The sequence below is a fragment of the Dipteris shenzhenensis genome, chromosome 7, assembly GCF_047967505.1.
Source record: "Dipteris shenzhenensis isolate YYH24624 ecotype China chromosome 7, Dip_SZ_1.0, whole genome shotgun sequence".
Lineage (NCBI taxonomy): Eukaryota > Viridiplantae > Streptophyta > Polypodiopsida > Gleicheniales > Dipteridaceae > Dipteris > Dipteris shenzhenensis.
Window position 1 is genome coordinate 19420978 of NC_141602.1, and position 11716 is coordinate 19432693.

Here is an 11716-nt window from a genome sequence, read left to right on the forward strand (position 1 = left end):
CTCTCTTCAAGAGCTGTTTCAAATCGATGCTTCAGGACATTGCTGTGCCTTCGAGCAGGTTATTTCAATTATTTGTTTCACAAAGCCTTCTATGCAACTGGTTAGCCAGATCAATCTAGCAGCCTGTTTAGATCAATCGACTCTTGCTCAGAACGTTGCAACGTTCTTCAAGTACGTTGTGACTGTTACTCCTCTCTCTCTCTCTCTCTCTCTCTCTCTCTCTCTCGTCTAAACCCAGTCGCAAAAATGGGACATTTCCCTTTGTCTGTCGTAATCATCCTGGCTGCTATTGTCGCTGTCACGAGCCTCGACGAGCCATCCCAAATCCGTGGCCGGGAGCTGGCCACCTGCCAACCCAGCGGCCATCTGGTCGGGCACTCACACCGCTGCAACCATCAGCACGGCAGTGTCTGCTCCAAGTCAGGGGAGGTCTACGACCAATACAGATGCTCACCGCCGGTGAGTACCACGGGGACGAACGCCACGTTGACATTGAATGGCTTCGAGAAAGGGGCCGATGGAGGGTCGCCAGCAGAGTGCGATGGCAAATACCACAAAGACTCGGAGCTGATAGTGGCGTTGTCAACAGGCTGGTATAACAAAGGCGGACGCTGCTTCAAGTATATCAAGATAAATGGCAACGGAAGAAGTGTGAGGGCGAAGGTGGTCGACGAGTGTGATTCTTTCTATGGCTGCGACAATGCGCATGACTACCAGATACCATGCCCCTACAATGTGGTGGACGCCTCGCCTGCAGTTTGGGAGGCACTGGGCGTAACGGGAGGTACAGACTATGGCGATCTTTCCATCACCTGGACGGACGACTGATGCGGTTGGTCTTTGCAAGCTCTATTCCAGCAACACCCGGCTGATCAATCTATCACCAGCTCGTAAAATAACAAAAATGGAACTCTTCATCATCCTCAAGTCCGTTCTTTCTTCATTCCTTCTTTTAGTGAATGCATTCTCCTCGAGGCTATTGAGGTTAGAATGTGCACCATTGCACATCATTGTAGTGTTCTCTCTCTCTCTCTCTCTCTCTCTCTCTCTCTCTCTCTCATAAAATATGTGCCTTGTCACATTTTACATTTTCTTCTCGCTTTCCACGAGTTGTTCTTAGTACTTCTCACATATCTATCACATCTTCAACACTACAACGGGACTACAACACAAGATGAGCCAAGTTCCTATTTTTTAGACTTGTGGGCTCTTGTGGATTTGTCTTTATTTCATTGAGGTTTTTCCATGTAAACTTTTATAAAACAAATAAAAGAGCAATCATTTTCTAAATTAATAAGCTACATTAAAAATCTTAAATACAAATTAGTTGAACCAAGTGTGCTTACTTCATGGCAAATTCATTGCGGAGTGAACACTTTGTTCAATGTGTCACATTCTTCATTTTCAAAGTTTATAGTGCATTTAAGACAAAAGTGTGATCTCCCTGTGACCTTTTAGTCTATGTAATTATCGATTCTTTTTATTATTTTAAATCATGGTTTTGATAAATTTGTTTTGCTAGACTGATATGGCAAAGACATTCATAGGCCTAAACAAAATGCAGTCCTTATTAGAAGCAAGGTATGTTCACAATGTTAATTTATTGACATGTCATTGCTATCAGTTATATGTAGGATTTCTAGGACTCAGTATTTAACATTGATGTTATCTTGATCCATTTTTGCTTGACATTAACTTGATGCTATTATTGAGTTTGCACACCCAAAGTCAACATTGCTAAGTTTGTGGCTAAGCCTAGAAAAGGTGATCTCATGTGAGATAAACATATTTTGACATAATATTATTAAATACAACAAAGGGTTATTAAATTCTAGGTGCTAGTTGGGAAATGCCTAAAGTATAATTATGGCAAGTAGAATGGTATTGTGCAAAGTATATTCATTAACTCTAGTTTCTTCCTACTAACACTTTATATTAAACATTCTCCCTCATCCATATGAAGGATAACCCCCAATATTTCTTTTTGCAATGACTCATTTGTTGCCAAATACTTGTAGCTAACAAGTTATGGGTTATTCTCCATTAGCAGTTGAAAGCCTTGTCCTCTCTTGATTTGTTTTTAATAGTCACAACTAATCCTTGATTCAAGTCACCCAAAGTCATTGTCCAAACTCACCCTTCATTCAGGTCTCCTCAAGTCAAACCGCTAAAGAACATGTTTTTCCCATGATTAAAACTTCAAAATAGAGATTGTCTGAATTAGAGAAAAGACCTAGATTTTTGTAGGCCAATCTCCTACTAATCTTTCTAATTTTCTCTATTAAAGGCTTGCTTTATCTATTAATAGGATCGTTGTTGCAAAATATTGCTAAATATGTCCTTTACCAGTTTACTATAGAATTAGGATTCAATTGCTCACAAGAAAAATCATTACAACTATCATTTTAATAAAAGACACTTTTCCATATTGGAAATGTTACAAAATCCCAAACCAAACAATTGAGGCAACATGTGATGGTTCACTTGGCTCATTTCAAGCTGCTATAATGCTTAGCCCGAGATTTGGCTCCAAGGAACCCCTTAACAAAAACTCAAGATTGAGTCCTCAATCTTAGAAATGAAAATTTGCATATATGTATTAACACAAGGGCATACCCACATGCACAACGATTGCAAAAAGGGACATGACCTACCATACAATTAACAAAAAGGGCAACTACATAGCCTAGTCTAGAATTAACAAAAAGGCTAATATCAACAAGTATAGGCATATCAAGAGGTAGTTAATGAGTTAGTATCAAGAGGGGTAGTTCAAAGAAATTATTCTTGATGGAAGCCTCACATCATCATCAATGATGATAGGTGTTCCAAGCAAAATTGAAAAGGACATCCTTATCTTAATCATATTTATGTATTTTTATCACATTCATTTAATTGATCCCCTATTAGTATAGTGACAATAGCAGTAGCAAGATCACAAGGTGGTGGCTTGCACTAGTTACTATTGCATTGTAGCATCATTGTAGGTGGTTGAGGTCATTGGAGTAGGATTTTAGGCTTAAATTAACTAGCACTTTCTCCACACAGCACCTTACATGATCTCAAGCTAGTCATGCCGGACCGAACACTAAGTGTACATTTTTGGACAATGTAAGAATTATATTTTTCCCATTGCATACATACATACATGTGTCCATGCATGCATACATACATATACATATACATACATATACATAGAGAGAGAGAGAGAGAGAGAGAGAGAGAGAGAGAGAGAGAGAGAGGACTACCAATTTATTCCTATTCCAACCACCAATTCCTAACTTCCCATGTAGACTACAGTACCAATGTTGGTGGATGCACACATATCCTAGTGCATGCCTCTAGGGACATACGTGCATTTCCTATCTCTATCAGAGTCTATCCAACAATTGCGAGTCACACACTTGGCCCCAACTGACAAATAAAAGTATTATAAAAAAAAAATTAAAACAAATCCTAGAAACTCATGAAAAAGAAGGATGCTAGCAAAAGCAAGCGGTGGCACTACAATAATTCAGCTCATTTTCGATGGAAAATACATTAATATTTTTTCAAAGACTGATATCTATCAAAAAAAGAATCGATATTAATCTTGTTATTTATGTCAAAATTTCTGTCGATGTATAGATTTTATGCTCATAGCAACAGTAACATTGACGTGCATATCGATAATTTTTTGCATGTCTCTTTCAATGCTTTCTTTGATCGTAATATCGAGTGTGGGACATAGTTTTCAATGGCGATTCCGATGCTAATATCAGAGCTAGTAAAAAATCCTGAAGCCTTATCCATGCTAATATCGATGCTTTTTTTGTGAATAATTTTTTTAAAGCATAGACTAGGGCATGGCGAAGCCCTAATCCGTCCTTTTATAAATGTATATATTGCACTATAATGGCCATTGTATTGTATATCAGTCATTTCACAAGTCATTTCACAAGTACAAGCTCGTGGGAAGGCTTTCAACTTATAGCGAGATTCTCGAAAAAAAGTCCAAAATCAAAATGAAGGTAATGTGAAACATATGGCATATGCCATATCTCCTCTTTTTTTTTGAACATGTAGCTCATTTAGAGAAAGAATACAAATTTAAGCCAAATCACTAATTCACATATGACATATGCCACATCTCCTCTTATTTTTGACCATCTAGCTCATTAAATCCAATACATTTAAATTAATTAGAGTAATCTAATGAATCTATTTAGATTAATTATATTAATTTGAGTAATTGATTAAATTTATTAAATAAATTAATTAATTTAAAATATAATGAAACTATGCTTATGTTAATCAATTAATTATATTCATAGATTAGAAAGATTAATTAGATGAATTATTTTGTTTTGTTAAGCATTAGATTAGTTAATAAGTTCAATTAGACATTATGTTGATTAATGTATTTAATTGAAACATAATTATGCAAATTTAATTAATTGAATAATTAATTAGATTCATATATTAGTTAAGCAATAAACTAATTAATTAGATTTATTACTCTAAATAGATTAATTAAGGATGCTTCCTTAGAAGGTGTGGCTTGAGCCACACCTTTATTTAAATAGTTCTAATTCTAAGAAAAGAAATCAAATTCTTTCCATTTTTAATTGAAAACAATCTAATATATGGCCTACGCTATATGTTGTTTTAAAGAAGGCTTCGTTTGAAGGTGTGGCTTAAGCCATACCTTAATCTAAATATTTCTACATTTGAGAAAAAAATTCAAATTAATAGCAAAAAATGAGGGTTTTAAAGAAAATGTTTCTACTTTGATTTTTTTAAAAATTTCTTTCCAAAAAACATAAATCACTCTTTCATATTTGGATTTTTTTTTCAATTTGATAGCTCAAAATGGGAGTTTTTCTAAAAAAATTCTTCACAATTTGATTTTTTTTTCAATTTAATTTTAAAAAGATAGGGTTAAAAAAAAATACTTTTACATCTTGATTTTTTTCCTAATTTTATACCATTAATTTAGGGTTTAGGATTTCAATTAAAAAACAAGGAAATATGTGTGTCCAACCATGCAAATGATGTTCTAAGGGTATGATACTTTGCAAGGACTTACATTAAGGCCTATGCAAAGTATCATGCCCATCCAAAACATAAGAAGCATGTTTAATGCTTTTAATACTCATGCATGATGCATGGTTTCAAGTAAGTGAACAAGGAAATATGCATGTCCAACTGTGCAAATGAAATAATTATAGGTGTTCGATACTTTGCACAGGTCTCTGATACTTTGCATAGGCCTTAATCTTACTAAAGTTAGGCTTATGCAAAGCATCATGTCCATCAAAGATATATACATAGGTTAGAAATACACCTTTGCATGATTCATGGGAAGAAAGATGAGTACAAGGACCTGTCTACGATGAGTTAGAGACGTGCTCCACTGGGTCTCTCTCTCTCTCTCTAACTCTCTTTCTCTCTCTCTCTCTCTCTCTCTCTCTCTCTCTCTCTCTCTCTCTCTATCTATCTATGTATCTATCACCCCCCCTCTCTCTCTCTCTCTCTCTTTGTCCTTGTGTGGGAGCAACATGTACAGCTATAGAGTGTCAGAGTTCCAAATGAATGTTTTAAATCTTAATATATGCTAATATAACCTTAATATATTTGAAAATAAATATCCCTATTTAATACTAAATAAATATATTTAAATCTTAATTTATATGAAAGTTTTTTAAAAATTATAGTATATACTTTGCATCTTAATATATCATACTATATTAAAATATTAATATATTTTAATTAGCTTTAATAAATATTATATTTAAATCCTAGTTTAAATACTTTTAAATAAATAGATATTAACTAAATATGTTATTTTAGTCTTTAGAGTTTAGGGTTAGGGTTTAGATCTTAAACACTTTAATTATTTTAAAAGAAATTAAATTATGTTTTTTATTTATATTACTAAATTAAATGATCTTTGTTTCCAATGCAAGATTTCACTCTTGAAGAGGGTTTAGATGTGGTATTGTATATAAAAAATGAAGTGGTTGCCTTTGGGCAAATACAGAGTGATCTTGATCCCATAAGCTTGTGTCACTTTCAACATTGTGGTGAGAAAAGGTGTGTGATAATAATCACTAAGGTGATTCACCTCGAAGTGGATTTGAAGTATCTGCAAGGAGATTTTGAAACACTTGGTGACTTACTAGAATGTCAAATTATTGACATACAAGCACAATGAATGCTTTGGGATCGGGATAAGATCATCCCAAAGTCTCTTCTCCATAATCATGATATTACATTTCAAACCTTTCTTGAGGGAGAAAATGTTGATATTTTGCCTTGGTCAGGAGAAGTACTAGGAGTTGGCACATTTATGGGCTATGCTCACAATATACTGTGCATGATCAAGATTATTAAGTTGACAAGTGAAGGAATTATTCGAAGTGTAATGGATGGTGAATCACAGTTACGGGTGCAGAATACTATCACTTGGGGGGTAGCATTCATGAAATCCCATGCATTTAAAAAGGTATCTTTCAATGTGATGGATGACACAAGTCTAATGTACTAACAAAATAATAGAAGAGTACGACATTTAAAGGGCACTCAAATGGAAAGTAATGTGCTAATAGAAAGCAATGATGCTGGTCATGAAGTGATTACTGGAATAGAGGATATTGATGACATTTTTGGGATAAGCGATACAATAACAGAGGTCAATGATAAAGTTAGTGATACTGGTCATGAAGTGCTTACTAGAATAGAGGATATTGATGCTGTTTGTGGGATGAGCGATACAGTAACAAGAGTCAATGATAAATTTAGTGATACTAGTCATGAAGCACTTACAGGAGTAGAGGATATCGATGCCATTTGTGGGATACATGAGGCAATAACTGGGATCGATGATTTAAATAATGATATTGGCCATGAAGTTTCACTAGGCTGGAAGACTTAGATACAATTTGTAGGACATAGATTGATTCTAACATTGTTTTAGACATTGGTCATGATGTTCGCACTAAAATAGAGCAGATTCAACAACGTACTTTTTGATTCAAACTATTGGCTTCAATGAACTCAATGTCTAAAAGATTGCCATTTCCAAGGTATTACAAATTGACAAATAGTTCTCAAGGCCATTCCACATTTGACTTCACAAATGAAGATGCAGGAGAAATGAAGCTTGAAATGGACAACGATGTCATGTCGAATAGGAAAAGAAAGTTGCTAGGCTAAAAAAGAAAGTATGTAATTGTTAAGAGGAGATGAATCATGGCACCAATTCTAGAACCCAAGAGGCATGTAATTCTTTCCGAACAAAATATACAAGAAACTATAATGAAAGTCTGCTACAAGAAACTTTGCCTTAGAAGAGTTACAAAGGAAGATTGTGAGGCTATATGTGTAGGTATTTGGAGCAAGATAGGGCCAAATAGACATAATCATCTTCTTCAAGAATTTTCTTACTTCCTTCAACAAAACCTGAAGACGTCTTAAAGACAAGGCTATGCAAACCTCGGTTGATGTCGATGGTTAATGGACTAGTCATATGTAACTGAGGATACTAGTTGTTAAGTGGATTATCACATGGTACCTACTGGGGCATACGGGCAGAGGTCAAAGATAAGGTGATTCATAGAGTTCATGGAAATGTGTTCAAGTTCAAAGGACAAAGAAGCACCTTGAATGCAGCCATAACTTTAATGCAAATCCTTGAAGAAAATGCATTGCCACAACCTCATCTTCCACAAACAATGCCAGATGGAAGTATCATGTGCCAACATCATCTTCCTCTAGGAATGACAAAGAAGGTGGTGCTAGAGTCTATTGATAGACCATTACAAGACAAAGAAGAGAGCAAAATTTCTAGAGATACTTTTTATAAAATTTGGAGTGGGCAATTTTGCAATGTGAAGACTCCATCAAAGCAAAGAATGTCAAAATGCAAGATGTGATGAATTGGAAAATGCCATTGAGCACAGTAAATGCGAGAAACATCGAGGAAAATATATAAGATGGAGAGAAATCCATTTACGTCATGTGCAAGATGCTAGAATGGCATATGCTTCTTGGAGGGAGGAAGCTATTTCAGATATCAAGAAGTCTATGTGCATCACCATTGATGGCATGGATCAGAATACAATAACTTTATCTACATTCAGATGCACTCCACCTCCATTGGAGGGTAAATGTGGACTTAAAACACACTTGTGTGGAGTATTAGTACATGGATTTCGACTCTTTTGTGATCTATGGATTGATTGAATGCATGAACATGATAGTGACCAAGTAGCAACATGTTAGATATGCTCAATGCCCCACCCTCCTGGTAACCACCAATGGTCCAAGGTGCTCAATTTGTAAGACCCCCATATGAGGAGAAGCCATGTGTGAGCCGAGGACACTGGATGAATCCTGACTTGCATGTCAGATGAGGTCTATCAATGAGACAGTTGATGGTAGAAAGGTGATTGTGTGGGAGCCCCTTATTCTTGCTGGGGCCTAGGGGCCAGCTGGCCCCCAGTTGGGGGGTCCCAGGGGGGCGAGCAACCCCCTTGGTGGGGGCTCGGGGGTGGAACCCCCGAGGCGATGGTATAGGAAATATTTCGTGAATATTCCATGGATGACTAGTCGGTTCCACCGACTAGGTTGATTGGTCGGCTCCACCGACTAGGTTGACTAGTCGACTCCACTGACTACCTTGATCCGACTATCACCCTCATAGCTATAAAGAGGTGACCTCCCCAGTCCATTGTATCAGATCAGTTCAGATCAGATTAGATCTTCTAACTAGTAGCTCTTCACCTAGTATTTGTCTAGATCACCATCTAAGCTCCACTGTGAGAGTGCACGGGTGGACGGAGCCATCATCTGTACTACATCTATATTGAAGGAAAAGTTTGTTCCTCTCCAATTTACTATGTACTCTCTATTTTTTGTTCAGATTCTGTTCCGCTATGCCATGTAATTTAACATGGTATCAGAGCCCAGGTGGCTCTAAGGATCGAAGAATAGAAGAGAGGTGAGGACTTCAACATCATACGGAGTGATGGCAATAGGAAGTGGCTCAATAGGAAGCGGCTCAAGTTCAGTAGTTGCTGTTGCACCAACAATCCAAGCATTGAGGATTCACCCCCTAGCCTTCACTGAAGGCAAGCTAGATGGTACGAACTACACTCTGTAGAAGTTTAAAATTACTACTATTCTGGATTCATATGAGCTTCTGGAGATGGTACTAGGGACCCTAGAACCACAAGGAACCACTGACCCAGCAAATCTGGGAAGTACGATACCTCCTAATGCTGACCTTCTACAAGCTTGAAAATGCAAAAACGCAGATGCTCTGTGTGTCCTAGTTACAAGTACTACTGATAGTGTTTTGACCTTGATTCATCAGCATACATCTAAGGCAACTGTAGCCTAGAACATATTGAAGAGTCAGTATGAGACGTGGAATCAGACAAGGATCCAGAACCTAGAGAATTGACTCGTAGCTGAGAAGTTTAATGAAGGAGAGACAACAGAGGTGTTCATAACGTGAATCAAAAATCTACGTGACCAGATGGCTGGTGCTAGGATACAAAAGACTAGCGAAGAGCTAGCTCGGCAGTGTCTCCGGATATGTCCACCAAGGTTTGATGGATTGGTAACAACGCTTAACACTCAGGTGAGACCCCAACCATTGTCATTTGGGGAGTTATATGCTTTACTTATGGAGGAGGAATTGAGGCTTAAAGCTCAAGATGGAGGTGGCAATGGGAATGCTACTTTCTTTGCCACTACGAGAGGCAAAGGTGGTTCCTCCACCAAAGGTGAGTCCTCTACTAGTGGTGACAAAAAGAAGAAGAGAGGCAAGAAGAAGTTTCAGGGAGAATGCTTCTACTGCAAGAAGAAGGGCCATATGATTGCAGATTGCCAGGTCAAGAAAGCAGATGAAAAGAATGGTATCCTGAAGAAGACAGATAAGGGAAAAGAGACAGCTAACATAGCGGAAGCCAAGTTGGATCTATTTCTAGCCATTGAGGAAGAGTGTTCCTCAGTTCAAGAAGCTTCAACCACTGATTCATGGGTGTTGGATAGTGGTGCCTCCCATGACATGACCTGTAACAAGGGTCTATATTGTTCCATGTAGCCTCTACATGAACCCATCATCATGACGGTTGGTAATAACACTGATAGGATAAAATCTGTATATATTTTTCTCCACATAGATTGTGCATGAGGTAGACACCGAACACATGATAGTCTTAATTTGCGGGTTGTGTGTGAATAAGCCAATGTAACTGGGTGCACATGTAAAAGACCTTTTTATTTTGAACTTGAAAGACAAAGTTTTTTGCAGGGACTTACTTGGGAAATGATGATAGATAGTGTGGGAACACCAAGATTTCCAAAGCAAAAGGGTATCCATGTGAAGTCAATGTGGGAATATCAATGTGTCAATCAATGTTCCTTTGTCATGTCATTATGTTGTCACTTGTGGTTTCCGTTCTATGGTGGGCAATGTGACTACCCATGTGTTGAATTTGTTTTTTATATGCCATGTGATAGGGCATTCAATGTGGTCACTTGTGTGTGCATGCAACTAAGGTTGTGTATGGAAAGCTTATGAAAGGTTTGAGTGGTGATCTAAAAGTTCTATGTGCATTAAAATGTGCCTTGGTGTTATTTCATGTGGATTGGAAGAGTGGTAAAATGCTTATGGTGAGGTGGCTGGAAGAAGCACCTAGAGGGTGAAGGTGTTAATTACCATATGAACAATCGCATATGGAATAAAATGGACATTCTTTTCTAAAAATACCATGCATGCACGTGGCAACTGAGGAGTGTTAGGAAGGTAGGAGGTGGCAACCTGGCAATGCACGTAGATGTTGCTGAATAAGGGAGACAGAGGTGGTGCAAAGGAACGTCATGGGGGAAAGAAGACGCGGGGCTGTAGGGGGATGAGATTTGCAAGTGCGACTGGGAGAGAGAAAAAAGACAACGGACTGTCCATGGTTGCCATACCCAGGTGCGTAAGGGAAAAGAAGAAGTTACGCTGAAGGAAAACCATGATGGCGGCCTATCAATGGAATCGATTTAGGGGGAGCTACCAGCTGATTACGTGGGCTATTGGGAAGAGCGGCCTACATATGTGATATATGTCGTGGTGGGTCTTCTGTGAAAGGAGAGCTGATAGTATATGGAGAGTCTTGGAAAGGGACGATGGGTACTGAGTACATCACTGAGCATAGAGAGCATGTTGAGCTTACGTGCAAGCAATAGGAAAGGGACGTCGCAATAAGTCAAGGAATTTGTCAAATTGTTGCTTGGGAATAAGAGGATCAATAATCATCCAAGATCTCTACGTGTGGTGTTTTCTGATCATGAAATCTGCATTAGTTTTCTTAAGTGGCAGGCTACTTTGATCTTGTGGACAAAAGGAACTTGGTCCATGCTTGATATTAAGCTTGGGAAGCTGACTAATGGTCGGACAGAAATCTGGTGTGCATGCTTAGTGAAGAAGTTGCTGGATTGAGAGCTGACATGTTGCATGGGCATCGTCTTGTTTGAGAAATGTTAGAAGAGGAAAAGTGAAGTTGTTCTTGTGTCTATGCTTATCCTGGAGCTTGGCTTTGCTTGATGGTTGTGTTGATGTGAGAGTGTTCACTGTACCATTTATACTTGAGATTTGTGTGGAGTCATGTGGTCAGTTGGATACCTGCTCTGGAAGTCGGTGCATAAGCTCTACCTTGAGAGCGACCACATTACAGTA

At 37.9% G+C, this 11716-nt stretch overlaps 1 protein-coding gene across 1 annotated transcript; it reads left to right on the forward strand.

Annotated features, from left to right (window-relative positions):
• Positions 1-246: 246 nt before the first annotated feature.
• On the forward strand, positions 247-828 carry LOC147900059 (putative ripening-related protein 1). The gene has a single exon (XM_087376573.1). The coding sequence runs from the start codon at positions 247-249 to the stop codon at positions 826-828; it is 582 nt and encodes a 193-aa protein (XP_087232699.1).
• Positions 829-11716: the final 10888 nt, after the last annotated feature.